The sequence below is a fragment of the Ambystoma mexicanum genome, chromosome 14 (assembly GCF_040938575.1).
Source record: "Ambystoma mexicanum isolate Mex_15411 chromosome 14, UKY_AmexF1_1, whole genome shotgun sequence".
Taxonomy (NCBI): domain Eukaryota; kingdom Metazoa; phylum Chordata; class Amphibia; order Caudata; family Ambystomatidae; genus Ambystoma; species Ambystoma mexicanum.
The window spans coordinates 544769117-544796957 of record NC_090940.1 but is presented as its reverse complement, the minus strand read 5'-3'; the positions used below and the strand labels follow the sequence as shown (position 1 = coordinate 544796957).

The following is a 27841-nucleotide window of genomic DNA, read 5'->3' as shown; positions in this document are numbered from 1 at the left end:
CCCATTGGGCACAGCACTGGCCAGGTACTTAAGTGGGTTGAGGATACTTGGGGCAGAGCAAAAAACTCCAGAGCAGGGCTCCCTGTAACATTGATAAAAAGCCAATGCAATTTCTCCTGTCCTCGTGTGTCCGAGACTCACAGTAGCTGAGGGGCGACTCTGTCATTTTCAAGCTCCGGTGGTACAATCGGAGCAACCCATGCCTCGTACCCGTAAATTCACACTGACCAAATGACTATATATAGCATGGAGTGTAGTTTGCAAAGGTAGCGGGCTTCTTGAGAGTTCGCAGCCACTGCTTTTACTCACTGTGCCTTTCACAGATGGGAAATATCCATTTGCATATCAGTCTTTGTCCTGCCCAGGGGCAGTCCAGCACCGAAATGCAATGGCAATTCCAACCTGAACGAGAGTACCACCAGCAACCCCATACACGTGTTTCACCCTTGTTGGGGATCATCAGTGAGCATGGAGTGTGCTGACATGTCACTGTTAGGGTCAGTGTTGTGACACGTGAAGTGAGAAGAGACCCGGTATGCTTTACTTGCTCAGAAGAGTTTCATGTGTAACTCACTACCACAGATATTTCAAATATAACATTATTTGGTAGTTCTTATGTTCCCAAAATGTGCTTTGATTTTATGAAAATGGCCAGGAAACCACATTTGTGCTATTTGTGCCCTCATCTTTATCTTTGGTGATTTATTTACAGAACAAGGATGATTTACTCATTGTCTATATACACGTAATGAGAGAGCGATTTATTTAAAACCCCCAGAGAAATGAATGTACGAAATGATAAGATATAAGTAATTTATAAGGCGCCTTTACACAAGTGTTTCAGACTGGATGCACACAACTCTGACTGAGATCACACTGAGTGCCCCAAAGTACCTGTTTCCAGGGTCTCATGTTGCATTGTTTGGGTAAGGTGATGCTCCCATTAGGCCATGCCCATTACCATTTAGGCAATGACCAACATTCAGACCTTGCCCCCTTTTCAGAGTCCTCCTTCAATGTTGCATCCCGTTTAAAGCTCCGGCACAGTGCAGAGTAGGGAAATGTCCGCCACATTGCTCAGCCTGCAACCCAGAATGCTTAAAACGGAGAAATCGGAGCCTGGGGTTTTCATTTTCTGGGCTACATGTTCTCGTTACAGCCGTTCATGCCGCCCAGAATCCCTGGCGCTGCTCTTATGCTAATGACTTGATTACCGGCAACCCCTTCTTCTTGTCTGCCATTTCCTTTATTGCATACTATCTGTAATGTGTCTATGAGAGCGACAGCAAGCAGTAGAGCGCGCGCGCGAGAGAGAGATATTGCGATTGCTAGTTTAGAGTGAACATGAAAGATGCTGGCTGAGACCAGGGGGAGATGAGAGGGAATGAGGCAATGTTGGGGGTCGCCCACGTTTGGCCATTGCATGCCTTGCCGTGCTGCGTTTTGCCTTGTTATGCCTTTTCATGCATTGTTTTCTCTTGTTGTGCCCTGCTGAGCTATTTTATGTAATTCATGTTCGACTATGCCAGGGAATGCCGTGCCACTGCTCATCACAAGCCACAAAGTTTGAAGTCAATTGGCTGTGGCCTCCCTTCTCACTGCCACCTCACAAATACTCGAGCTGCAGTCCCACACCCCCCTCACATAAGGTGATGATAAAATGCCTGGGGGCCGGCAGCATGGACTAGCAACAGCATGCACTAGCAACTAACACAAGCAAGCACACACACAGTGCCATCTCACACATGGGAACACAGCGTTACTCTGCTGCAAGGCTCTGCTCGGGGAGAATCTAGACTTACCAGATTGCTGCAGCATTCTGCATGGCACTAGCAACTAACACAAGCAAGCACACACACAGTGCCATCTCACACATGGGAACACAGCGTTACTCTGCTGCAAGGCTCTGCTCGGGGAGAATCTAGACTTACCAGATTGCTGCAGCATTCTGCATGGCACTAGCACAAGCAAGCACACACACAGTGCCATCTCACACATGGGAACACAGCGTTACTCTGCTGCAAGGCTCTGCTCGGGGAGAATCTAGACTTGCCAGATTGCTGTGGCATTCTGCATGGCACTAGCAACTAACACAAGCAAGCACACACACAGTGCCATCTCACACATGGGAACACAGCGTTACTCTGCTGCAAGGCTCTGCTCGGGGAGAATCTAGACGTGCCAGATTGCTGTGGCATTCTGCATGGCACTAGCAAGTAACACAAGCAAGCACACACACAGTGCCATCTCACACATGGGAACACAGCGTTACTCTGCTGCAAGGCTCTGCTCACGGAGAATCTAGACTTGCCAGATTGCTGTGGCATTCTGCATGTTATTAGCAACTAACACAAGCAAGCACACACCACAGTGCCATCTCACACATGGGAACACAGCGTTACTCTGCTGCAAGGCTCTGCTCACGGATAATCTAGACTTCCCAGATTGCTGTGGCATTCTGCATGGCACTAGCAACCACACACACCACAGTGCCATCTCACACATGGGAACATAGCGTTACTCTGCTGCAAGGCTCTGCTCACGGATAATCTATACTTGCCAGATTGCTGTGGCATTCTGCATGGCACTAGCAACCACACACCACAGTGCCATCTCACACATGGGAACATAGCGTTACTCTGCTGCAAGGTTCTGCTCGCGGATAATCTATACTTGCCAGTTTGCTGTGGCATTCTGCATGGCACTAGCAACCACACACACCACAGTGCCATCTCACACATGGGAACACAGCGCGGCTCTGCTCGGGGATAATCTAGACTTGCCAGATTGCTGTGGCATTCTGCATGGCACTAGCAACCACACACCACAGTGCCATCTCACACATGGGAACACAGCGTTACTCTGCTGCAAGGTTCTGCTTGCGGATAATCTATACTTGCCAGTTTGCTGTGGCATTCTGCATGGGACTAGCAACCACACACACCACAGTGCCATCTCACACATGGGAACACAGCGTTACTCTGCTGCAAGGCTCTGCTCACGGATAATCTAGACTTGCCAGATTGCTGTGGCATTCTGCATGGCACTAGCAACTAACACAAGCAAGCACACACCACAGTGACATCTCACACATGGGAACACAGTGTTAATCTGCTGCAAGGCTCTGCTCACGGATAATCTAGATTTGCCAGATTGCTGTGGCATTCTGCATGTCACTAGCAACTAACACAAGCAAGCACACACCACAGTGCCATCTCACACATGGGAACACAGCGTTACTCTGCTGCAAGGTTCTGCTCTGGGATAATCTAGACTTGCCAGATTGCTGTGGCATTCTGCATGGCACTAGCAACTAACACAAGCAAGCACACACCACAGTGCCATCTCACACATGGGAACACAGCGTTACTCTGCTGCAAGGTTCTGCTCGGGGACAATCTAGACTTGCCAGATTGCTGCAGCATTTTGCATGGCACTAGCAACTAACAGAAGCAAGCAAATACCACAGTGACATCTAACATATGGGAATACAGTGTTACTCTGCTGCAAGGCTCTGCTCACGGATAATCTAGACTTGCCAGATTGCTGTGGCATTCTGCATGTTATTAGCAACTAACACAAGCAAGCACACACCACAGTGCCATCTCACACATGGGAACACAGCGTTACTCTGCTGCAAGGTTCTGCTCTGGGATAATCTAGACTTGCCAGATTGCTGTGGCATTCTGCATGGCACTAGCAACTAACACAAGCAAGCACACACCACAGTGCCATCTCACACATGGGAACACAGCGTTACTCTGCTGCAAGGTTCTGCTCGGGGATAATCTAGACTTGCCAGATTGCTGCAACATTCTGCATGGCATTAGCAACTAAAAGAAGCAAGCACACACCACAGTGACATCTCACACCTGGGAACACAGCGTTACTCTGCTGCAAGGTTCTGCTCGGGGATAATCTAGACTTGCCAGATTGCTGCAACATTCTGCATGGCATTAGCAACTAACAGAAGCAAGCACACACCACAGTGACATCTCACACTTGGGAACACAGCGTTACTCTGCTGCAAGGTTCTGCTCGGGGATAATCTAGACTTGCCAGATTGCTGCGGCATTCTGCATGGCACTAGCAACTAACACAAGCAAGCACACACCACAGTGCCATCTCACACATGGGAACACAGCGTTACTCTGCTGCAAGGCTCTGCTCACGGATAATCTAGACTTGCCAGATTGCTGTGGCATTCTGCATGTTATTAGCAACTAACACAAGCAAGCACACACCACAGTGCCATCTCACACATGGGAACACAGCGTTACTCTGCTGCAAGGTTCTGCTCTGGGATAATCTAAACTTGCCAGATTGCTGTGGCATTCTGCATGGCACTAGCAACTAACACAAGCAAGCACCACAGTGCCATCTCACACATGGGAACACAGCGTTACTCTGCTGCAAGGTTCTGCTCGGGGATAATCTAGACTTGCCAGATTGCTGCAGCATTCTGCATGGCACTAGCAACTAACAGAAGCAAGCACACACCACAGTGACATCTCACACATGGGAACACAGCGTTACTCTGCTGCAAGGCTCTGCTCACGGATAATCTAGACTTGCCAGATTGCTGTGGCATTCTGCATGTTATTAGCAACTAACACAAGCAAGCACACACCACAGTGCCATCTCACACATGGGAACACAGCGTTACTCTGCTGCAAGGTTCTGCTCGGGGATAATCTAGACTTGCCAGATTGCCGCGGCATTCTGCATGGCACTAGCAACTAACACAAGCAAGCACACATCACAGTGCCATCTCACACATGGGAACACAGTGTTACTCTGCTGCAAGGCTCTGCTCACGGATAATCTAGACTTGCCAGATTGCTGTGGCATTCTGCATGTTATTAGCAACTAACACAAACCACAGTGCCATCTCACACATGGGAACACAGCGTTACTCTGCTGCAAGGTTCTGCTCGCGGATAATCTATACTTGCAAGATTGCTGTGGCATTCTGCATGGCACTAGCAACCACACACCACAGTGCCATCTCACACATGGGAACATAGCGTTACTCTGCTGCAAGGTTCAGCTCGCGGATAATCTATACTTGCCAGTTTGCTGTGGCATTCTGCATGGCACTAGCAACCACACACCACAGTGCCATCTCACACATGGGAACACAGCGTTACTCTGCTGCAAGGTTCTGCTCGCGGATAATCTATACTTGCCAGATTGCTGTGGCATTCTGCATGGCACTAGCAACCACACACCACAGTGCCATCTCACACATGGGAACACAGCGTTACTCTGCTGTAAGGTTCTGCTTGCGGATAATCTATACTTGCCAGTTTGCTGTGGGATTCTGCATGGGACTAGCAACCACACACACACCACAGTGCCATCTCACACATGGGAACACAGTGTTACTCTGCTGCAAGGCTCTGCTCACGGATAATCTAGACTTGCCAGATTGCTGTGGCATTCTGCATGTTATTAGCAACTAACACAAACCACAGTGCCATCTCACACATGGGAACACAGTGTTACTCTGCTGCAAGGCTCTGCTCGGGGATAATCTAGACTTGCCAGATTGCTGCGGCATTCTGCATGGCACTAGCAACTAACACACGCAAGCACACACCACAGTGACATCTAACACATGGGAATACAGTGTTACTCTGCTGCAAGGCTCTGCTCACGGATAATCTAGACTTGCCAGATTGCTGTGGCATTCTGCATGTTATTAGCAACTAACACAAGCAAGCACACACCACAGTGCCATCTCACACATGGGAACACAGCGTTACTCTGCTGCAAGGTTCTGCTCTGGGATAATCTAGACTTGCCAGATTGCTGCAGCATTCTGCATGGCACTAGCAACTAACGGAAGCAAGCACACACCACAGTGACATCTCACACATGGGAACACAGCGTTACTCTGCTGCAAGGCTCTGCTCACGGATAATCTAGACTTGCCAGATTGCTGCAGCATTCTGCATGGCATTAGCAACTAAAAGAAGCAAGCACACACCACAGTGACATCTCACACCTGGGAACACAGCGTTACTCTGCTGCAAGGTTCTGCTCGGGGATAATCTAGACTTGCCAGATTGCTGTGGCATTCTGCATGGCACTAGCAACTAACACAAGCAAGCAGACACCACAGTGCCATCTCACACATGGGAACACAGCGTTACTCTGCTGCAAGGCTCTGCTCACGGATAATCTAGACTTGCCAGATTGCTGTGGCATTCTGCATGGCACTAGCAACTAACACAAGCAAGCAGACACCACAGTGCCATCTCACACATGGGAACATAGCGTTACTCTGCTGCAAGGTTCTGCTCGGGGATAATCTAGACTTGCCAGATTGCTGTGGCATTCTGCATGGCACTAGCAACTAACACAAGCAAGCAGACACCACAGTGCCATCTCACACATGGGAACACAGCGTTACTCTGCTGCAAGGTTCTGCTCGGGGATAATCTAGACTTGCCAGATTGCTGCAGCAGTCTGCATGGCATTAGCAACTAACAGAAGCAAGCACACACCACAGTGCCATCTCACACATGGGAACACAGTGTTTCTCTGCTGCAAGGCTCTGCTCACGGATAATCTAGGCTTGCCAGATTGCTGTGGCATTCTGCATGTTATTAGCAACTAACACAAACCACAGTGCCATCTCACACATGGGAACACAGTGTTACTCTGCTGCAAGGCTCTGCTCGGGGATAATCTAGACTTGCCAGATTGCTGCGGCATTCTGCATGGCACTAGCAACTAACACACGCAAGCACACACCACAGTGACATCTAACACATGGGAATACAGTGTTACTCTGCTGCAAGGCTCTGCTCACGGATAATCTAGACTTGCCAGATTGCTGTGGCATTCTGCATGTTATTAGCAACTAACACAAGCAAGCACACACCACAGTGCCATCTCACACATGGGAACACAGCGTTACTCTGCTGCAAGGTTCTGCTATGGGATAATCTAGACTTGCCAGATTGCTGCAGCATTCTGCATGGCACTAGCAACTAACGGAAGCAAGCACACACCACAGTGACATCTCACACATGGGAACACAGCGTTACTCTGCTGCAAGGCTCTGCTCACGGATAATCTAGACTTGCCAGATTGCTGTGGCATTCTGCATGTTATTAGCAACTAACACAAGCAAGCACACACCACAGTGCCATCTCACACATGAGAACACAGCGTTACTCTGCTGCAAGGTTCTGCTCAGGGACAATCTAGACTTGCCAGATTGCTGTGGCATTCTGCATGGCACTAGCAACTAACACAAGCAAGCAGACACCACAGTGCCATCTCACACATGGGAACACAGCGTTACTCTGCTGCAAGGTTCTGCTCGGGGATAATCTAGACTTGCCAGATTGCTGCAGCAGTCTGCATGGCATTAGCAACTAACAGAAGCAAGCACACACCACAGTGACATCTCACACCTGGGAACACAGCGTTACTCTGCTGCAAGGCTCTGCTCACGGATAATCTAGACTTGCCAGATTGCTGTGGCATTCTGCATGTTATTAGCAACTAACACAAGCAAGCACACACCACAGTGCCATCTCACACATGAGAACACAGCGTTACTCTGCTGCAAGGTTCTGCTCGGGGATAATCTAGACTTGCCAGATTGCTGTGGCATTCTGCATGGCACTAGCAACTAACAAGCAAGCACACACCACAGTGCCATCTCACACATTGGAACACAGCATTACTCTGCTGCAAGGTTCTGCTCGGGGATAATCTAGACTTGCCAGATTGCTGCAGCATTCTGCATGGCATTAGCAACTAACAGAAGCAAGCACACACCACAGTGACATCTCACACCTGGGAACACAGCGTTACTCTGCTGCAAGGCTCTGCTCACGGATAATCTAGACTTGCCAGATTGCTGTGGCATTCTGCATGTTATTAGCAACTAACACAAGCAAGCACACACCACAGTGCCATCTCACACATGAGAACACAGCGTTACTCTGCTGCAAGGTTCTGCTCGGGGATAATCTAGACTTGCCAGATTGTTGCGGCATTCTGCATGGCACTAGCAACTAACACAAGCAAGCACACACCACAGTGCCATCTCACACATGGGAACACAGCGTTACTCTGCTGCAAGTCTCTGCTCACGGATAATCTAGACTTGCCAGATTGCTGTCGCATTCTGCATGTTATTAGCAACTAACACAAACCACAGTGCCATCTCACACATGGGAACACAGTGTTACTCTGCTGCAAGGCTCTGCTCGGGGATAATCTAGACTTGCCAGATTGCTGCAGCATTCTGCATGGCACTAGCAACTAACAGAAGCAAGCACACACCACAGTGACATCTAACACATGTGAATACAGTGTTACTATGCTGCAAGGCTCTGCTCACGGATAATCTAGACTTGCCAGATTGCTGTGGCATTCTGCATGTTATTAGCAACTAACACAAGCAAGCACACACCACAGTGCCATCTCACACATGGGAACACAGCGTTACTCTGCTGCAAGGTTCTGCTCTGGGATAATCTAGACTTGCCAGATTGCTGCAGCATTCTGCATGGCACTAGCAACTAACAGAAGCAAGCACACACCACAGTGACATCTCACACATGGGAAAACAGCGTTACTCTGATGCAAGGCTCTGCTCACGGATAATCTAGACTTGCCTGATTGCTGTGGCATTCTGCATGTTATTAGCAACTAACACAAGCAAGCACACACCACAGTGCCATCTCACACATGGGAACACAGCATTACTCTGCTGCAAGGTTCTGCTCGGGGATAATCTAGACTTGCCAGATTGCTGCAGCATTCTGCATGGCATTAGCAACTAACAGAAGCAAGCACACACCACAGTGACATCTCACACCTGGGAACACAGCGTTACTCTGCTGCAAGGCTCTGCTCACGGATAATCTAGACTTGCCAGATTGCTTTGGCATTCTGCATGTTATTAGCAACTAACACAAGCCAGCACACACCACAGTGCCATCTCACACACGAGAACACAGCGTTACTCTGCTGCAAGGTTCTACTCGGGGATAATCTAGACTTGCCAGATTGTTGCAGCATTCTGCATGGCACTAGCAACTAACACAAGCAAGCACACACCACAGTGCCATCTCACACATGGGAACACAGCGTTACTCTGCTGCAAGGCTCTGCTCACGGATAATCTAGACTTGCCAGATTGCTGTGGCATTCTGCATGGCACTAGCAACTAACACAAGCAAGCAGACACCACAGTGCCATCTCACACATGGGAACACAGCGTTACTCTGCTGCAAGGTTCTGCTCGGGGACAATCTAGACTTGCCAGATTGCTGCAGCATTCTGCATGGCACTAGCAACTAACAGAAGCAAGCACACACCACAGTGACATCTAACATATGGGAATACAGTGTTACTCTGCTGCAAGGCTCTGCTCACGGATAATCTAGACTTGCCAGATTGCTGTGGCATTCTGCATGTTATTAGCAACTAACACAAGCAAGCACACACCACAGTGCCATCTCACACATGGGAACACAGCGTTACTCTGCTGCAAGGTTCTGCTCTGGGATAATCTAGACTTGCCAGATTGCTGCAGCATTCTGCATGGCACTAGCAACTAACAGAAGCAAGCACACACCACAGTGACATCTCACACATGGGAACACAGCGTTACTCTGATGCAAGGCTCTGCTCACGGATAATCTAGACTTGCCAGATTGCTGTGGCATTCTGCATGTTATTAGCAACTAACACAAGCAAGCACACACCACAGTGCCATCTCACACATGGGAACACAGCATTACTCTGCTGCAAGGTTCTGCTCGGGGATAATCTAGACTTGCCAGATTGCTGCAGCATTCTGCATGGCATTAGCAACTAACAGAAGCAAGCACACACCATAGTGACATCTCACACCTGGGAACACAGCGTTACTCTGCTGCAAGGCTCTGCTCACGGATAATCTAGACTTGCCAGATTGCTGTGGCATTCTGCATGTTATTAGCAACTAACACAAGCAAGCACACACCACAGTGCCATCTCACACATGAGAACACAGCGTTACTCTGCTGCAAGGTTCTACTCGGGGATAATCTAGACTTGCCAGATTGTTGCGGCATTCTGCATGGCACTAGCAACTAACACAAGCAAGCACACACCACAGTGCCATCTCACACATGGGAACACAGCGTTACTCTGCTGCAAGGCTCTGCTCACGGATAATCTAGACTTGCCAGATTGCTGTGGCATTCTGCATGGCACTAGCAACTAACACAAGCAAGCAGACACCGCAGTGCCATCTCACACATGGGAACACAGCGTTACTCTGCTGCAAGGTTCTGCTCGGGGACAATCTAGACTTGCCAGATTGCTGCAGCATTCTGCATGGCACTAGCAACTAACAGAAGCAAGCACACACCACAGTGACATCTAACATATGGGAATACAGTGTTACTCTGCTGCAAGGCTCTGCTCACGGATAATCTAGACTTGCCAGATTGCTGTGGCATTCTGCATGGCACTAGCAACTAACACAAGCAAGCACACACCACAGTGCCATCTCACACATTGGAACACAGCATTACTCTGCTGCAAGGTTCTGCTCGGGGATAATCTAGACTTGCCAGATTGCTGCAGCATTCTGCATGGCATTAGCAACTAACAGAAGCAAGCACACACCACAGTGACATCTCACACCTGGGAACACAGCGTTACTCTGCTGCAAGGCTCTGCTCACGGATAATCTAGACTTGCCAGATTGCTGTGGCATTCTGCATGTTATTAGCAACTAACACAAGCAAGCACACACCACAGTGCCATCTCACACATGAGAACACAGCGTTACTCTGCTGCAAGGTTCTGCTCGGGGATAATCTAGACTTGCCAGATTGCTGTCGCATTCTGCATGTTATTAGCAACTAACACAAACCACAGTGCCATCTCACACATGGGAACACAGTGTTACTCTGCTGCAAGGCTCTGCTCGGGGATAATCTAGACTTGCCAGATTGCTGCAGCATTCTGCATGGCACTAGCAACTAACAGAAGCAAGCACACACCACAGTGACATCTAACACATGTGAATACAGTGTTACTATGCTGCAAGGCTCTGCTCACGGATAATCTAGACTTGCCAGATTGCTGTGGTATTCTGCATGTTATTAGCAACTAACACAAGCAAGCACACACCACAGTGCCATCTCACACATGGGAACACAGCGTTACTCTGCTGCAAGGTTCTGCTCTGGGATAATCTAGACTTGCCAGATTGCTGCAGCATTCTGCATGGCACTAGCAACTAACAGAAGCAAGCACACACCACAGTGACATCTCACACATGGGAACACAGCGTTACTCTGATGCAAGGCTCTGCTCACGGATAATCTAGACTTGCCAGATTGCTGTGGCATTCTGCATGTTATTAGCAACTAACACAAGCAAGCACACACCACAGTGCCATCTCACACATGGGAACACAGCGTTACTCTGCTGCAAGGTTCTGCTCGGGGATAATCTAGACTTGCCAGATTGCTGCGGCATTCTGCATGGCACTAGCAACTAACACAAGCAAGCACACACCACAGTGCCATCTCACACATGGGAACACAGCGTTACTCTGCTGCAAGGTTCTGCTCGGGGATAATCTAGACTTGCCAGATTGCTGCGGCATTCTGCATGGCACTAGCAACTAACACAAGCAAGCACACACCACAGTGCCATCTCACACATGGGAACACAGTGTTACTCTGCTGCAAGGCTCTGCTCGCGGATAATCTAGACTTGCCAGATTGCTGTGGCGTTCTGCATGTTATTAGCAACCAACACAAACCACAGTGCCATCTCACACATGGGAACACAGCGTTACTCGGCTGCAAGGTTCTGCTCGCGGATAATCTATACTTGCAAGATTGCTGTGGCATTCTCCATGGCACTAGCAACCACACACCACAGTGCCATCTCACACATGGGAACGTAGCGTTACTCTGCTGCAAGGTTCTGCTCGCGGATAATCTATACTTGCCAGTTTGCTGTGGCATTTTGCATGGCACTAGCAACCACACACACCACAGTGCCATCTCACACATGGGAACACAGCGCGACTCTGCTGCAAGGCTCTGCTCGGGGATAATCTAGACTTGCCAGATTGCTGTGGCATTCTGCATGGCCCTAGCAACCACACACCACAGTGCCATCTCACACATGGGAACACAGCGTTACTCTGCTGCAAGGTTCTGCTCGGGGATAATCTAGACTTCCCAGATTGCTGCAGCATTCTGCATGGCACTAGCAACTAACGGAAGCAAGCACACACCACAGTGACATCTCACACATGGGAACACAGCGTTACTCTGCTGCAAGGCTCTGCTCACGGATAATCTAGACTTGCCAGATTGCTGTGGCATTCTGCATGGCACTAGCAACTAACACAAGCAAGCACACACCACAGTGCCATCTCACACATGGGAACACAGTGTTACTCTGCTGCAAGGCTCTGCTCACGGATAATCTAGACTTGCCAGATTGCTGTGGCATTCTGCATGGTATTAGCAACTAACACAAGCAAGCACACACCACAGTGCCATCTCACACATGGGAACACAGCGTTACTCTGCTGCAAGGTTCTGCTCGGGGATAATCTAGACTTGCCAGATTGCTGCGGCATTCTGCATGGCACTAGCAACTAACACAAGCAAGCACACACCACAGTGCCATCTCACACATGGGAACACAGCGTTACTCTGCTGCAAGGCTCTGCTCACGGATAATCTAGACTTGCCAGATTGCTGTGGCATTCTGCATGTTATTAGCAACTAACACAAACCACAGTGCCATCTCACACATGGGAACACAGTGTTACTCTGCTGCAAGGTTCTGCTCGGGGATAATCTAGACTTGCCAGATTGCTGCAGCATTCTGCATTGCACTAGCAACTACAGAAGCAAGCACACACCACAGTGACATCTAACACATGTGAATACAGTGTTACTATGCTGCAAGGCTCTGGTCACGGATAATCTAGACTTGCTAGATTGCTGTGGCATTCTGCATGTTATTAGCAACTAACACAAGCAAGCACACACCACAGTGCCATCTCACACATGGGAACACAGCGTTACTCTGATGCAAGGTTCTGGTCTGGGATAATCTAGACTTGCCAGATTGCTGTGGCATTCTGCATGGCACTAGCAACTAACACAAGCAAGCACCCACCACAGTGCCATCTCACACATGGGAACACAGTGTTACTCTGCTGCAAGGCTGTGCTCACGGATAATCTAGACTTGCCAGATTGCTGTGGCATTCTGCATGTTATTAGCAACTAACACAAACCACAGTGCCATCTCACACATGGGAACAGTGTTACTCTGCTGCAAGGTTCTGCTCGTGGATTATCTAGACTTGCCAGATTGCTGTGGCATTCTGCATGTCACTAGCAACTAACACAAACAAGCACACACCACAGTGCCATCTCACACATAGGCACACAGCGTTACTCTGCTGCAAGGTTCTGCTGTGGGATAATCTAGACTTGCCAGATTGCTGCAGCATTCTGCATGGCATTAGCAACTAAAACAAGCAAGCACACACCACAGTGCCATCTCACACATGGGAACACAGCGTTACTCTGCTGCAAGGTTCTGCTCGGGGATAATCTAAACTTGCCAGATTGCTGCAGCATTCTGCATGGCATTAGCAACTAACAGAAGCAAGCACACACCACAGTGACATCTCACACCTGGGAACACAGCGTTACTCTGCTGCAAGGCTCTGCTCACGGATAATCTAGACTTGCCAGATTGCTGTGGCATTCTGCCTGTTATTAGCAACTAACACAAGCAAGCACACACCACAGTGCCATCTCACACATGAGAACACAGCGTTACTCTGCTGCAAGGTTCTGCTCGGGGATAATCTAAACTTGCCAGATTGCTGCGGCATTCTACATGGCACTAGCAACTAACACAAGCAAGCACACACCACAATGCCATCTCACACATGGGAACACAGCGTTACTCTGCTGCAAGGCTCTGCCCACGGATAATCTAGACTTGCCAGATTGCTGTGGCATTCTGCATGTTATTAGCAACTAACACAAGCAAGCACACACCACAGTGCCATCTCACACATGGGAACACAGCGTTACTCTGCTGCAAGGCTCTGCCCACGGATAATCTAGATTTGCCAGATTGCTGTGGCATTCTGCATGGCACTTGCAACTAACACAAGCAAGCACACACCACAGTGCCATCTCACACATGGGAGCACAGCGTTACTCGGCTGCAAGGTTCTGCTCTGGGATAATCTAGACTTGCCAGATTGCTGCAGCATTCTGCATGGCACTTGCAACTAACACAAGCAAGCAAACACCACAGTGACATCTCACACCTGGGAACACAGCGTTACTCTGCTGCAAGGCTCTGCTCACGGATAATCTAGACTTGCCAGATTGCTGTGGCATTCTGCATGTTATTAGCAACTAACACAAGCAAGCACACACCACAGTGCCATCTCACACATGAGAACACAGCGTTACTCTGCTGCAAGGTTCTGCTCGGGGATAATCTAGACTTGCCAGATTGCTGCGGCATTCTGCATGGCACTAGCAACTAACACAAGCAAGCACACACCACAGTGCCATCTCACACATGGGAACACAGCGTTACTCTGCTGCAAGGCTCTGCTCACGGATAATCTAGACTTGCCAGATTGCTGTGGCATTCTGCATGTTATTAGCAACTAACACAAACCACAGTGCCATCTCACACATGGGAACACAGTGTTACTCTGCTGCAAGGCTCTGCTCGGGGATAATCTAGACTTGCCAGATTGCTGCAGCATTCTGCATTGCACTAGCAACTACAGAAGCAAGCACACACCACAGTGACATCTAACACATGTGAATACAGTGTTACTATGCTGCAAGACTCTGGTCACGGATAATCTAGACTTGCCAGATTGCTGTGGCATTCTGCATGTTATTAGCAACTAACACAAGCAAGCACACACCACAGTGCCATCTCACACATGGGAACACAGCGTTACTCTGATGCAAGGTTCTGGTCTGGGATAATCTAGACTTGCCAGATTGCTGTGGCATTCTGCATGGCACTAGCAACTAACACAAGCAAGCACACACCACAGTGCCATCTCACACATGGGAACACAGTGTTACTCTGCTGCAAGGCTGTGCTCACGGATAATCTAGACTTGCCAGATTGCTGTGGCATTCTGCATGTTATTAGCAACTAACACAAACCACAGTGCCATCTCACACATGGGAACAGTGTTACTCTGCTGCAAGGTTCTGCTCGTGGATTATCTAGACTTGCCAGATTGCTGTGGCATTCTGCATGTCACTAGCAACTAACACAAACAAGCACACACCACAGTGCCATCTCACACATGGGAACACAGCGTTACTCTGCTGCAAGGTTCTGCTCGGGGATAATCTAAACTTGCCAGATTGCTGCAGCATTCTGCATGGCATTAGCAACTAACAGAAGCAAGCACACACCACAGTGACATCTCACACCTGGGAACACAGCGTTACTCTGCTGCAAGGCTCTGCTCACGGATAATCTAGACTTGCCAGATTGCTGTGGCATTCTGCCTGTTATTAGCAACTAACACAAGCAAGCACACACCACAGTGCCATCTCACACATGAGAACACAGCGTTACTCTGCTGCAAGGTTCTGCTCGGGGATAATCTAAACTTGCCAGATTGCTGCGGCATTCTACATGGCACTAGCAACTAACACAAGCAAGCACACACCACAATGCCATCTCACACATGGGAACACAGCGTTACTCTGCTGCAAGGCTCTGCCCACGGATAATCTAGACTTGCCAGATTGCTGTGGCATTCTGCATGTTATTAGCAACTAACACAAGCAAGCACACACCACAGTGCCATCTCACACATGGGAACACAGCGTTACTCTGCTGCAAGGCTCTGCCCACGGAAAATCTAGATTTGCCAGATTGCTGTGGCATTCTGCATGGCACTTGCAACTAACACAAGCAAGCACACACCACAGTGCCATCTCACACATGGGAGCACAGCGTTACTCGGCTGCAAGGTTCTGCTCTGGGATAATCTAGACTTGCCAGATTGCTGTGGCATTCTGCATGGCACTTGCAACTAACACAAGCAAGCACACACCACAGTGCCATCTCACACATGGGAACACAGCGTTACTCTGCTGCAAGGCTCTGCTCGGGGATAATCTAGACTTTCCAGATTGCTGTGGCATTCTGCATGGCACTAGCAACTAACACAAGCAAGCACACACCACAGTGCCATCTCACACATGGGAACACAGCGTTACTCTGCTGCAAGGTTCTGCTCGGGGATAATCTAGACTTTCCAGATTGCTGTGGCATTCTTCATGGCACTAGCAACTAACACAAACAAGCACACACCACAGTGCCATCTCACACATGGGAACACAGCGATACTCTGCTTCAAGGTTCTGGTCTGGGATAATCTAGACTTGCCAGATTGCTGTGGCATTCTTCATGTCACTAGCAACTAACACAAACAAGCACACACCACAGTGCCATGTCACACATGGGAACACAGCGTTACTCTGCTGCAAGGCTCTGCTCTGGGATAATCTGGGCTTGCCAGATTGCTGTGGCATTCTGCATGGCACTAGCAACTAACACAAGCAACCACACACCACAATGCCATCTCACACATGGGAACACAGCGTTACTCTGCTGCAAGGTTCTGGTCTGGGATAATCTAGACTTGCCAGATTGCTGTGGCATTCTTCATGTCACTAGCAACTAACACAAACAAGCACACACTACAGTGCCATGTCACACATGGGAACACAGCGTTACTCTGCTGCAAGGCTCTGCCCACGGATAATCTAGATTTGCCAGATTGCTGTGGCATTCTGCTTGCAATGGTTTGCTGTTGCCCACTGGCAAGCACTGTGCCAATGGTCGACATTCTTTAATTGTGTTACATAATGCCTGGCCAACTAGATGGATGAAAGGCCAATGGCATTGACTTGCTCAATGCCATGACCATTCTTTGCAATGTAAGGCTCCCTCCATCACCGCCCGCAGGACCACGGACTGGAACTCTGCAACCTTACTTTCTGCCTTCCTCTAGGCTTGGCCCAAACCTGCCAACGCCTAGCAGAGGAGGCATCACCGGTACAGATTTCACATGAAGTCTCTTGTGGGGGGCGGAGAAGGGGGGGGGGGGGGGTTAATGATGCAGATGCGGTGCTTGGTTGGGCCGAAGATGGCGGACTGTCTCCGAGGCCCGTCCCCACTGCCTGCTCTCCAAAAGAAGGACAGCGTGGGGGGTTTATTCCTGTACGACGGGTAATTGGCCGTAAAGGGAGTGCAGCTGGGAGGAAATTCGCGCAATCTGTGGGAGAGACTGCTGAACAGTCCGCATGGATGCACTTGCCCCCGACCCCGCAATCCTAAAGGCTGGAATTCCCGCGACCGGCAAACATGGTACCCCGAATTCTGAACCTGGGAACTGAGAAGCCCGCGCTTGTACCACAATGCACCGCGTGTGCAGGAATTCCCTATGCACGGGGTCTACCTTCGGGGTCAGTAGACAGAGCTCTGCTCTGACTTCACATGCTTTGAAGCAAAGCTAAACGCGATTAGTGTGAGATGCCGGCAGACACGCAAGGCACTAGGCGCTTTTGAGGGTATATCCCTTACGCTGTGAGGTGCACACAGCTGCATGCAGTGTTGAATAATGCTACAGCGGGTGATGGCAGCTTGTATCATCTTTCAGTTCGTTTCCTTCATTCTTGATATTTCTGGTTACAACTCTGATGACACTTTTAGGCGCTCACTACTTTGTATGTTGGTAATTGTAGGATTTAGTTCAGGATTGAGAAAATTAAGCTACACTCATATACTCCTCTCATGGGTTGTATAATGTCAGGTTGATGTATTTTGTGATTTGTGCACCTTTAAAGTCCTCTCTCTAAAACCGTGCTATTTCATTTTAATCTAACACTTTTTACAAGCCCACAACTTGCTTGCCATGGCGCCACCTCAACCCATCACTCTGCATCTCCTCTCCCAAATCCCAGAGTATTTTTTTCCCATTTCCAGCACTGCCTGCACAGGTTGTTTATACAAGGTGGCAAGGATGCTTGGAGTTCTGTGGAGGTTTGGCTTCTGTGTGGACAGAGAGCCGGTGCACTCGCTGCAGTCTAGTAAGAGCAATTTTAAAGTGTTTTGGTTTTTAAGTACATTTTGATGATTCCAAATCATGCGATGTCACTGTGGTCAGCCGGTCATGTGATGTCACTTGTGATGCCATCAGATGCCACAAAGTGCCAAGCATTGCCTGGCATAAATAACCGGCCAGTGCGCTTTTCTGGAGAGGTGAGAGGGTAGGGTGTAAAAATGTGATTTAGAAGTTTTATGAGTTGGCCAAAGGTCTTCTGTTAAAACACTGAGTTACAGCTAACTGGCGGTAAATAGGGGAGTTGAGAATACCAACGGTTGTATTGTCCATTTAAAGAAATTGTTCTTTGGAGTAAGTCTTCCATAAGTAACTAATGTGTACACGGGCCACAGTGCAGGTTTTCATTGACACAGTTGGACCACTACATACCCTAAGGCAACAGCTCCCTCTAGTGGTGACAACGGGCAAAGCTATGCGAATTGCATTGTCCCTATAAATCCAAAGGCTACAGCTCTCTCGAGCCATGACAACAGCTGAAGCTATGCAAATTGGCACTTTCTCTATTTATCCTAAGGCAACAGCTCCCTCTAGCAGTGGCAAAAGCCGAAAATATGACTGCATTGGACAAACATACATCTGGCCTTTTATTATATCGTTAGATTAGATAACAGCACTTCAACTAAGACACCTTAATTTCCAAGTGTTCTCAAGTGCGAAAAAACTAATTTATAAAGTTTATCTCTTTTATATAATTGTGGACGACTTCAAACTGGCTAACCAACATGATGAGGTCAAATGGAATGTTGTGGTGCTCAGGGCGAGTTGCACTGAACAGAAACGCAAGCTTGTCTTATCATAGCTCCCATCACTTAAATGAGCGTAACTTTGCGGCACTAATCTTAGGTCGTGAGTTTACACGTCGGAAAGGATGAAGGACGACTGACCCGAAGACCTGTGCATGTGACACGCAAAGAGAAAATATTGAAGAGGAGGAAAGATCATTTGTTAAATCATAAGAGCTGCAATGAAAGGCATAAACTTGGAACACAGTCAATGCAATATGGTGTGGTAATGCATATTGGGGACTAGGTCTTCATATTGGTCAATCAAACTAATGAAGTGCAAGAGGCCACGTGACCCATCGGAGGTATAACCCCATGGGCAGTCAGGAGGGCCATGCTACAGAAACCTTGCATTGGTGCAAGCGCAATTAGTACTACAGCAAAAATGTTTTAGTGTTTTTTGCACTTAGGCGATTGTTGCCCTAGTGCTAATCGCCCGGGCACTGGTGCGAATTGCTGCAATACTGTGCATGTGTTCTAGAAAATCCAGGGTGCGTGATGTGAGTGAAGATCTGATTGGCTGGGGTCTCCCCGCCCGCTCTTGCATTCCTAGCATTGGGATAATAGTTAATGTAACTCACGCAGCATATTTCCTTCTGCAGATATCGATGAGTGCATATCGGAATCCCACCAGTGCAATCCCACCCAGGTGTGCATCAATACCGAGGGGGGCTACACCTGCTCCTGCACCGAAGGGTACTGGCTTCTGGAGGGCCAGTGTCTGGGTGAGTTATGACCAAACATGGGCATTCCCCAGAATGTTTCCATTCATCCTTATCCCTCAAAGGACAAATATTAAGCTTTCTGATGTTGTGTTATGTGCTTTTTTCATGTCAATATGGTAAACCGTTGCATTTTGTTAATTACGTATTCGAGTTTTGCCATTCAATGATGGGTGTTTTGAACATGGTTGTGCCGTACAGGAGACTGGAGCCATTGGCTTTCCAGATGTATTGGACTACAACTCCCATGGGCGCTAGCAAGTAGAGTCAACGATGAGGGATCATGGGAGTCATAGTCCAGTGGAGAGCAGCAGGTTGCAGACCCAGGGCTATAGCATTTAATAGGGCGATTAGGAACACGTGATTCACATTGAGATCTTGGTGGTGAGAATCCCGCCACATAGTAATGTTTTTCAAATAGTTGATGACAGATTATCTGTTTGATCAGGGGGTGTGGGGGAGTTTTTGCGCTGTGCCTAAATAAAACAGATCCTTGAATTAAAAACTATAAGTACAATGACAAAACACTGAGATATATGGATTTAGAGCAATGAAAAGGGTGTTATTCAAACATTCCAAAACAGCTTACATGACATAGCAATTAACACATGGAGCCATTATTGAACTGCTGTCAGCCAATGAGAAAGCTCAAAATGCAGTCAATAACTACCAGTAACAGCACGTTCTGACTTCAGACCCTGACATGAAAACAAAAGAAACCATTTCTGCGACGCAGTAATATAAGCAGCGCTGACAATACAAACAAGAAAATCTGGCCCTTGCCTGCACAGCCTTGTCCAGGCCGGCAAAACAAAAGGCAGGCATGTCCCCAATGCCCTGTGCAAACTGCTGAACAGAGCCCAGAAAAACATGTGTCTCTCTCTGCTAGGATATGTTTTCACTGGGCCTTGAACACGACGGAAACATCTAGTTCAGCGCACCATAGGGAAAGCTAAAACATGGGAAAAATGCTTTTAGCTTCCGATTAAATAAAATAATAGTATCGCCAAAACAAGAATTAAAATTAAAAAAAGCCAATTATAGTTGACTTAACATAAATCCTTGAATCCACACCCCCTTCAAATACATTATAACAAAGTATTCCCCCCTATACCCATATACGCAGGACTTGACACATTCTTGATCACGTTCTACTATTTGATAATGATATGATTAGTTTATTTATAATGCGCTTAATACCCAAAGGTTCCTAAGCGCGGACCCGGGGATTGAACCTGTGGTGCTCCGTGTCATCTTGCTTCCAAGGCGAGCACGTTGCCCCCGAGCTATCCTCCCGAGAACAACATATTCTCCATTTAGTAATTTATCTTAGTCATCATATTAATAAAACTTTTTTTTTGGATCAGTAGTCTAGGGGTCAAATGTTCATTGTCCATTAGACATTTTATCAGAGGATTCCAAACATTATAAAATAACCGAAGCAAATCATTTAATAATGCAGAGATCCTATCCGAAGCCATTATACCTTAGAACTTTACCCACCGTTGCACCAACACAGGACCTTTCGTCCTTTTTCAAAAGTGAACCGGGTTTAGACGAGCTGCCATCAGTAGCTGGATACTAAGCCCTGCCGTCGGCCTGTGGTAGGTCAGAAGGAGGAGACAGACCAGGTAGTGGCATTCTTATAGATATTTTATTTAAATAATTTGTGAAAAGGCATCACTACCCCCTATTCTAAGTATTTCCCTACCTAACACAACAAGCAAGGGTGCTCGTTGTCTGTAATCCACTCCAAAACAAAATGTCCTTTGTCCAAGGCTAAGCTCCACTGCCCCTACCACTAAGACAAAGTAACAAAATGGGCAGAGGAATGACTCCCTCCTCCTGGATAGGCTTCCCCAGCCTCAATATAGCATTCTTAAAATGTTTTTGGTGATTTGTTATATTAGCTTGTTCAGTTCCACTAGGGGATTTGTCCACTTCTTTGTTTCCCCTCTTTCTGGGCTTCAGAGCCTTCTCCTCCTTGGTGCTCTTGGTCTTAGATTTTCTCTTTTCATGTTTTTCTCATGTGTCTCTGAAATTCTCTATTTTCTGATATCTCTGCGGCAATAGAGTTCTTTATATTCTCCGTAATCCTGTGATTCGTTACCTTCTCACTGTATTGAGTCCCTTGTCGGGGGGAAATTCTGCCGGGGTCGGCCGGGCCGTCCGCAGACCTCCGGGCAGGGAGGCCCCAACACCTCCCGTATATCCCAGGTGTGAGATAGAGTATGAGACGCACACAAGGAGCAAGGCGACTCTGCTGTTTATTTATACAAAACGGCAGGGATGGGTCAAGGAACGTACGCGTCCGTCCTGACACACACATAATCGTGGGGCTCGCAGGCCCTTTTTACTGCATTATGACGCGCTACTTGCGTCACTTCAGAAAGTTAACAAAAAACCTATCGCCACTCTTAATTGGTTACTCGAGTGGTAGGGTTAGTATAGTACACATATAGAGAATGATATTAGTGGACAAGGTGTAGTCAGGTGGTATATCTGGGTTGTCCCTATAATTGGATACATAAGAATTGTTACATGAAGGCTCCTGAGGATTGGCTAATGTTACTGACGTCTGAGATAAGAGCCCCATGTTCTGATTGGTGCATCCGTGAGCTCCCCAGCCTGTTGTTGGGTATTATATCCATATCCTCTCCCCCTCATAAACCCTCCTCTCCCTCTGTTATAACTATAATACCCAGTTCCTTGCATTGGGTACCCTCCTCCCATGTTTGGTGCGTGTAATTGCAGAGGCGGCACTTGCTGTATTACACCTTGTGGAGGCGTTATTTGTGCGGGATCTTGTGCAGCCACTACTTGCGTTGGGCTTTGGGCCATTGGTGTGGGCGTAGTTATTAGTGCCCCTTCCATTGTGTATTTAGTAAGTTTTTTCTGTACTAATTTGGCCTCTTCTGTTTTCCTATCCTCTTCCTTTTGTTTCATTTTTCCTTGCCATGTTCTGCAGTGATGTACTATAGTCAGTTGTATTTCTGGCCATGGTTTTGCTTCCATCCCCACTACTTTCTTTAGTTGTTTTTGAACTCCTTCTGGGAGCCCTTGTACTAGTATATGATAAAATATGGCTGGTGTTTTGTCCCATTGTTCTCTAGTTTCCATGCGCCACTTCTCTTGAACATCCTGGATATAATCAACAGGATCCTCATTTTCACCCATCTTACGGGAAGTAATGGCTCCTATGTCTGATGTGTCTGGGTACTGCACTCTCAGTGCCTGCCATAGCGCATGTCTGCAGTTTGCAAATGGTGCCCCATCATGCGATGTGTTCGTTATTGTTACCCCATGGAACCCCGCTCTTTTCCAAATGTCATCCGCTCTATCCCCTAATATTGATATTAACAGGCCCTTCACATCTCCTACTGCTAGTTTCTGTCCTGCGGTGTGTTTTTCCATTTCATATATCCACTTACCCGCACCTCCACTTAGTGATGGGAGCCTACATTTTATATTTTCCTTATCCGTATGTTTCCAAGGTACATACTGTGGTCTAACCCCTCCTCTCTCCAGCAGTGGCATTAAATTCTGTCTTGTGTCACCCTTTACGCTCCATAATGTTGGGTCTTCACACCCCTCCTCTTCCCCCATTTCTTTTACTACTTCAAATTCTTCCTTACTACCTCTGCTCCTACCTCCCTCTTCTTCCTTTCCCCTTTTTTCATCATTTCCTGTGTTCAATATGGGTATGTTTATTTGTCTGTCTTGCCTGCGACTAGGGAGGTCCCTAAGCCGACATGCATAAGGTGTAAGTTCATTCATAAAGGGCGCGAGCTTTATTCTGTGCAGAGAGCGCGCGGTAGTTGAACATGTAGGGCGTGACGTGGAAGGGTGCGATGGTGATGTGGGTGGCGTGGTTTCATTGGTTTGTGTTTCCCCTATTCTTTTCACTTCCTCCTTACTTCTCTCCAGCTCCTCCCATCTTCTACTCATCCAGGGCGAATCTATGTTTGTTCTAGTAAGGTATAGTTTATCTAAGCTTTCCCTTTCACTCTTCCTTCCATCCTTCTCCACTCCTCCTTCCTCCTCACTGCAAAAATCATTCATAAATGGCACCCCCCACTCTGCCTTTTTTCCTTTTATTGTTACTGTTTTTAAGTCTATTAGGTCTCTTTCTCCCTTTCCGTTGTTACCATCTGTTCCCCTTTGTGCTGATGTTGTTGCTACCTCTCTACTTTTATATACATCTCCCCATCTTTCACTCTCCCAACCCCTCTCTTCTCTTCCTCCTTCACTCCTCTCCTCCATTTCCCTACTATTTTCCTCCCTTTTCCTTTTCAACTCCTCCATTACTTCGTTGCTCATCTGTTCCAATATCCTTTCATCCTCTTTCTTCCTTTCCCATTTCACCCTTTCTCTTTCTACTATACTCTCTATTACCTTCCCCTCTTCATATTTCTTAGTTGCCTCTGATATTATCCTCCTCCTCCATATTTCCATTTCTTTTTCCTTTTCTTCTTCTTCCTTCTTCTTCTCTCTCAGCACTACTCTTGATACCCTATCTGCTGCTCCTTTTACCCTTTCAGCTTCTCTCTTTTGTTCCTCACTTCGTTCCCTTAATTTTTCCAATTCGTCCTTACCTTCTTTCCTTTTCCTCACTCTCTCTCTTTCCTCCCGCTCAAGTTGTTTGATCAGTTCATTCTGCTCATCCCTTAGTTCTGCTAATCTTTCCTCCAAAATCTCTTCCTTCTGCCGTGGTAGCTCCTCTCCCCTCATTTCACTCTCTCTGGCACTATCCTCGTTTGTTCTCCTTACCGCCTCCCTTTCTTCTCCAGTTAGTGAGCCTCGTAATTTCAACAATATCTGTGCAGCTATCCACTCATCGTTTCCTATCTCTACAGTCTGCTCGTCTCTAATCTTCCCATGAGCCACATATGGTGGAGGGCTGTATGCCGGGTTTGAGTATCCTTCAGCCGCCCTTAACTGTCCTGCTATTTCTCCTAATTCTCTTAAAGGGTACAACCCTCCTCCCTCTGTTTTCACTCCCGGTGTTATGGGTATCCCATAGCTCGGTTCCTTTTTTATGTCGTCTGATTTATCAATCTTTTCTCCTCCCTGTCTTTCGTTCCCCGTATTCTTTGTGCTTTCGCACTCCTTTTCCCCACCCGTTCCTTCTTTCTTAATCTCCTTTTCTTCCGGTGTTTCCCCCATAGTGAACATTCCATTTGGTCCTGGTCGAGACCCCTGGAACATCCTCCATAAGTTAAACACCTCCACATGGTTTGCCAACTTCTTCCCCTTGTATGTATTGTGCAGATGGTTCAGTAGTGAATGTTGGGCATATGGATCGAAACTACCATTAGGCGGCCATGGTGTTAACATTTTGTTATCTGTCCCCTGGGTCCACTCTATGCTGTACTTAATTAACTTCTCCCTATGTGGTGGCAGTGTGGTGCATATGTGCTGTAGTGGGGTAGTGAGGGTGTTCCCCCACCCTCCCGACCCTCTCCCGTGTGACATAAATTCACTCCCCTTGTTACCCTTCCCCTTACTATCAGTTTACGATATACAACCTTGTATTGCTTACCTCGCCCCGCAAGTGTGGGGACTTTCGACAATCCTTTTGACAAATTATGCAATAATAATAAATATGATGTTATATTATATTCCTTCCCCTACGGCCCCCTGCGGCCGAAGCGCACGCAGCCCCCTGCGGCTGCGTACCCCTTACGATGATCTTATACAGTCGTCCTGTTTCTCCGTTTTCCTCCCCCGTTTACACTTGCCGTGGCCGGCGTTCTCCGTGCGCAGCCACGCCCCTTTCCCCTTTTTTCGATCCACTGGTTTATAGTTTATCTCCGTACCAGCTCCTTTATCATGCTTCTCTTCCCCACCACTCTCAAACCCAAAATTCCTGGTGCTCGCGATATCCTATTAAATCCCTACTGGTGACGTCACCGATTTCTTCGAGCTACTGGTATATTCTTGTTATGTTTTTTAAGTTCAAAATACACTTGCAATCTACCCCGCTAACCCTACAGCTGTCTTCCTGTCTCTCCTGGAACAAGGTAATCTCATCAATAATATAACCGGACTGCGCACGCTGCGTCGCCTCGCGTGTGATACGCCCCTTAACAGGAGGGCTTAACCAGCCAATTATCTTCCGTTTTGGGCAACTATGTAACTAGCTACCGCCCACAGGGAAACGTCATCTACCTATCGAGTTTCTTGCTCGAACAATAGGGAACCTCATCTACTCATTGATCAATAACTGTCAAGTCGCAGGAAACCACACACACCCATCCTCACACTTAATCGCAATTTAGACCATCAGCGTCTTACGAGCGGCTGCACGTGATGTTTTCGTGCCCCGCCCCCCTCTTTCGCGTAACGTTAGCTCACTTGTTACGAGCGGCTGCACGTGATGTTTTCGTGCCCCGCCCCCCTCTTTCGCGTAACGTTAGCCCACTGTTCTCGCACTCGTTTCGCTACCATTCATTCCATTTGCAACACTCAGTTAAACCTTCGCCGCACATCTCTACAATACCTCCCTCCTCCCTTATTTACTTCCTCCCCCTCCCTCACAATTTCGCATTGCTTGTTGTGCGTGTCATGCTCACCAAGTTCTCTCGATGCAGGGCCGCTCGACTGCGTGCACCCTCCAAGCGGCTCGCCACCTCCCCTCGTCTGGACCACGTCTGGACACTCGCCGACCGCGGGCGGGATACTTCTCAACCGGCTCCCGAGGGCCAATATCCGGATTGCGCTGTCCGGTCTTCTCGCGGCTCCGCGATGGTCCTGTAGTCCTCAGAAGGGGGCAACGGCAGAGGGGGCCGCGCCGCCGGGCCTCCTTGCAACGGGAGTGCCTGGAAAAACTAAAAATAAAAGTTGATCTTAAACAGATCTCAGCAGTGCCTCCAACTTGTCGGGGGGAAATTCTGCCGGGGTCGGCCGGGCCGTCCGCAGACCTCCGGGCAGGGAGGCCCCAACACCTCCCGTATATCCCAGGTGTGAGATAGAGTATGAGACGCACACAAGGAGCAAGGCGACTCTGCTGTTTATTTATACAAAACGGCAGGGATGGGTCAAGGAGCGTACGCGTCCGTCCTGACACACACATAATCGTGGGGCTCGCAGGCCCTTTTTACTGCATTATGACGCGCTACTTGCGTCACTTCAGAAAGTTAACAAAAAACCTATCGCCACTCTTAATTGGTTACTCGAGTGGTAGGGTTAGTATAGTACACATATAGAGAATGATATTAGTGGACAAGGTGTAGTCAGGTGGTATATCTGGGTTGTCCCTATAATTGGATACATAAGAATTGTTACATGAAGGCTCCTGAGGATTGGCTAATGTTACTGACGTCTGAGATAAGAGCCCCATGTTCTGATTGGTGCATCCGTGAGCTCCCCAGCCTGGGACCACCGTTGTTCCCAGCTCTCGGTGTACCTGTGTTTGCAACAATGTTTCAATATGGGTACGTGCAGACAATGTGAGGATTTATTCATAGGTGGAAGGCTGACCGCTCCCACTGTAGCAGGTGTCCATTGAGCCTTTCAAGTGTCTCGGCCTGTGTCCCGTAGTGAGGGACCCAGACGCCTTTTCTCTCCTGGGTTTTGGCATCTCGTCAGATTCGGCTTGGTCACGTGAGGCGGGACCGTGTTTTAGGCAGAATTCTGCACAATTAATATTGCTTTTCCACTGTGTGTCTGGTTTAATTTGTAGATATGACTTTAACGTCGGTACGCGGAGTGCGAGGTTGCAACATCGTGCCTTTGATGATTTGTTCTTGGATGTGGGTTTGCAACATTGCGACCTTGGCTGGTTGCTCCATCGGGTTCTTTCTGCAGGATCAGCAACCTGACTCTTGCTTTGTTAATGTCCACGGGAGCTCTTGTTTGAGGCCTACTCGGGCCTGGTGCTTAAGTAGTCTGTTTGGTGCATAGGTGCTTTAGATTATAGTAGCATACATTTCCATGACCAGTATCGTGTTTCCATTATACTTCTCATGGTGGTAACGGGTTTCAAGGGAAGCGTGAGCAAGCGTTATAGATGAGTTCATGATGCATCTTGCGTTTCTGCATTCTGAAAGCCTATGTAAAAATAATAAAGATGCACGTCAGTGAATATGCCTGTCGCCTACGTCAGAGCACTGAGTATGTTCT

At 48.0% G+C, this 27841-nt stretch overlaps 1 protein-coding gene across 1 annotated transcript in view; it reads left to right on the top strand.

The window, feature by feature from the left end:
- FBLN5 (fibulin 5) overlaps window positions 1-27841 on the top strand; it is a 282075-nt gene that overhangs the window by 110225 nt on the left and 144009 nt on the right. The window contains exon 5 of the mRNA XM_069637841.1: window positions 19598-19720. Coding sequence (XP_069493942.1) covers window positions 19598-19720 — 123 coding nt within the window. The remainder of the gene's footprint in view (window positions 1-19597; window positions 19721-27841) is intronic.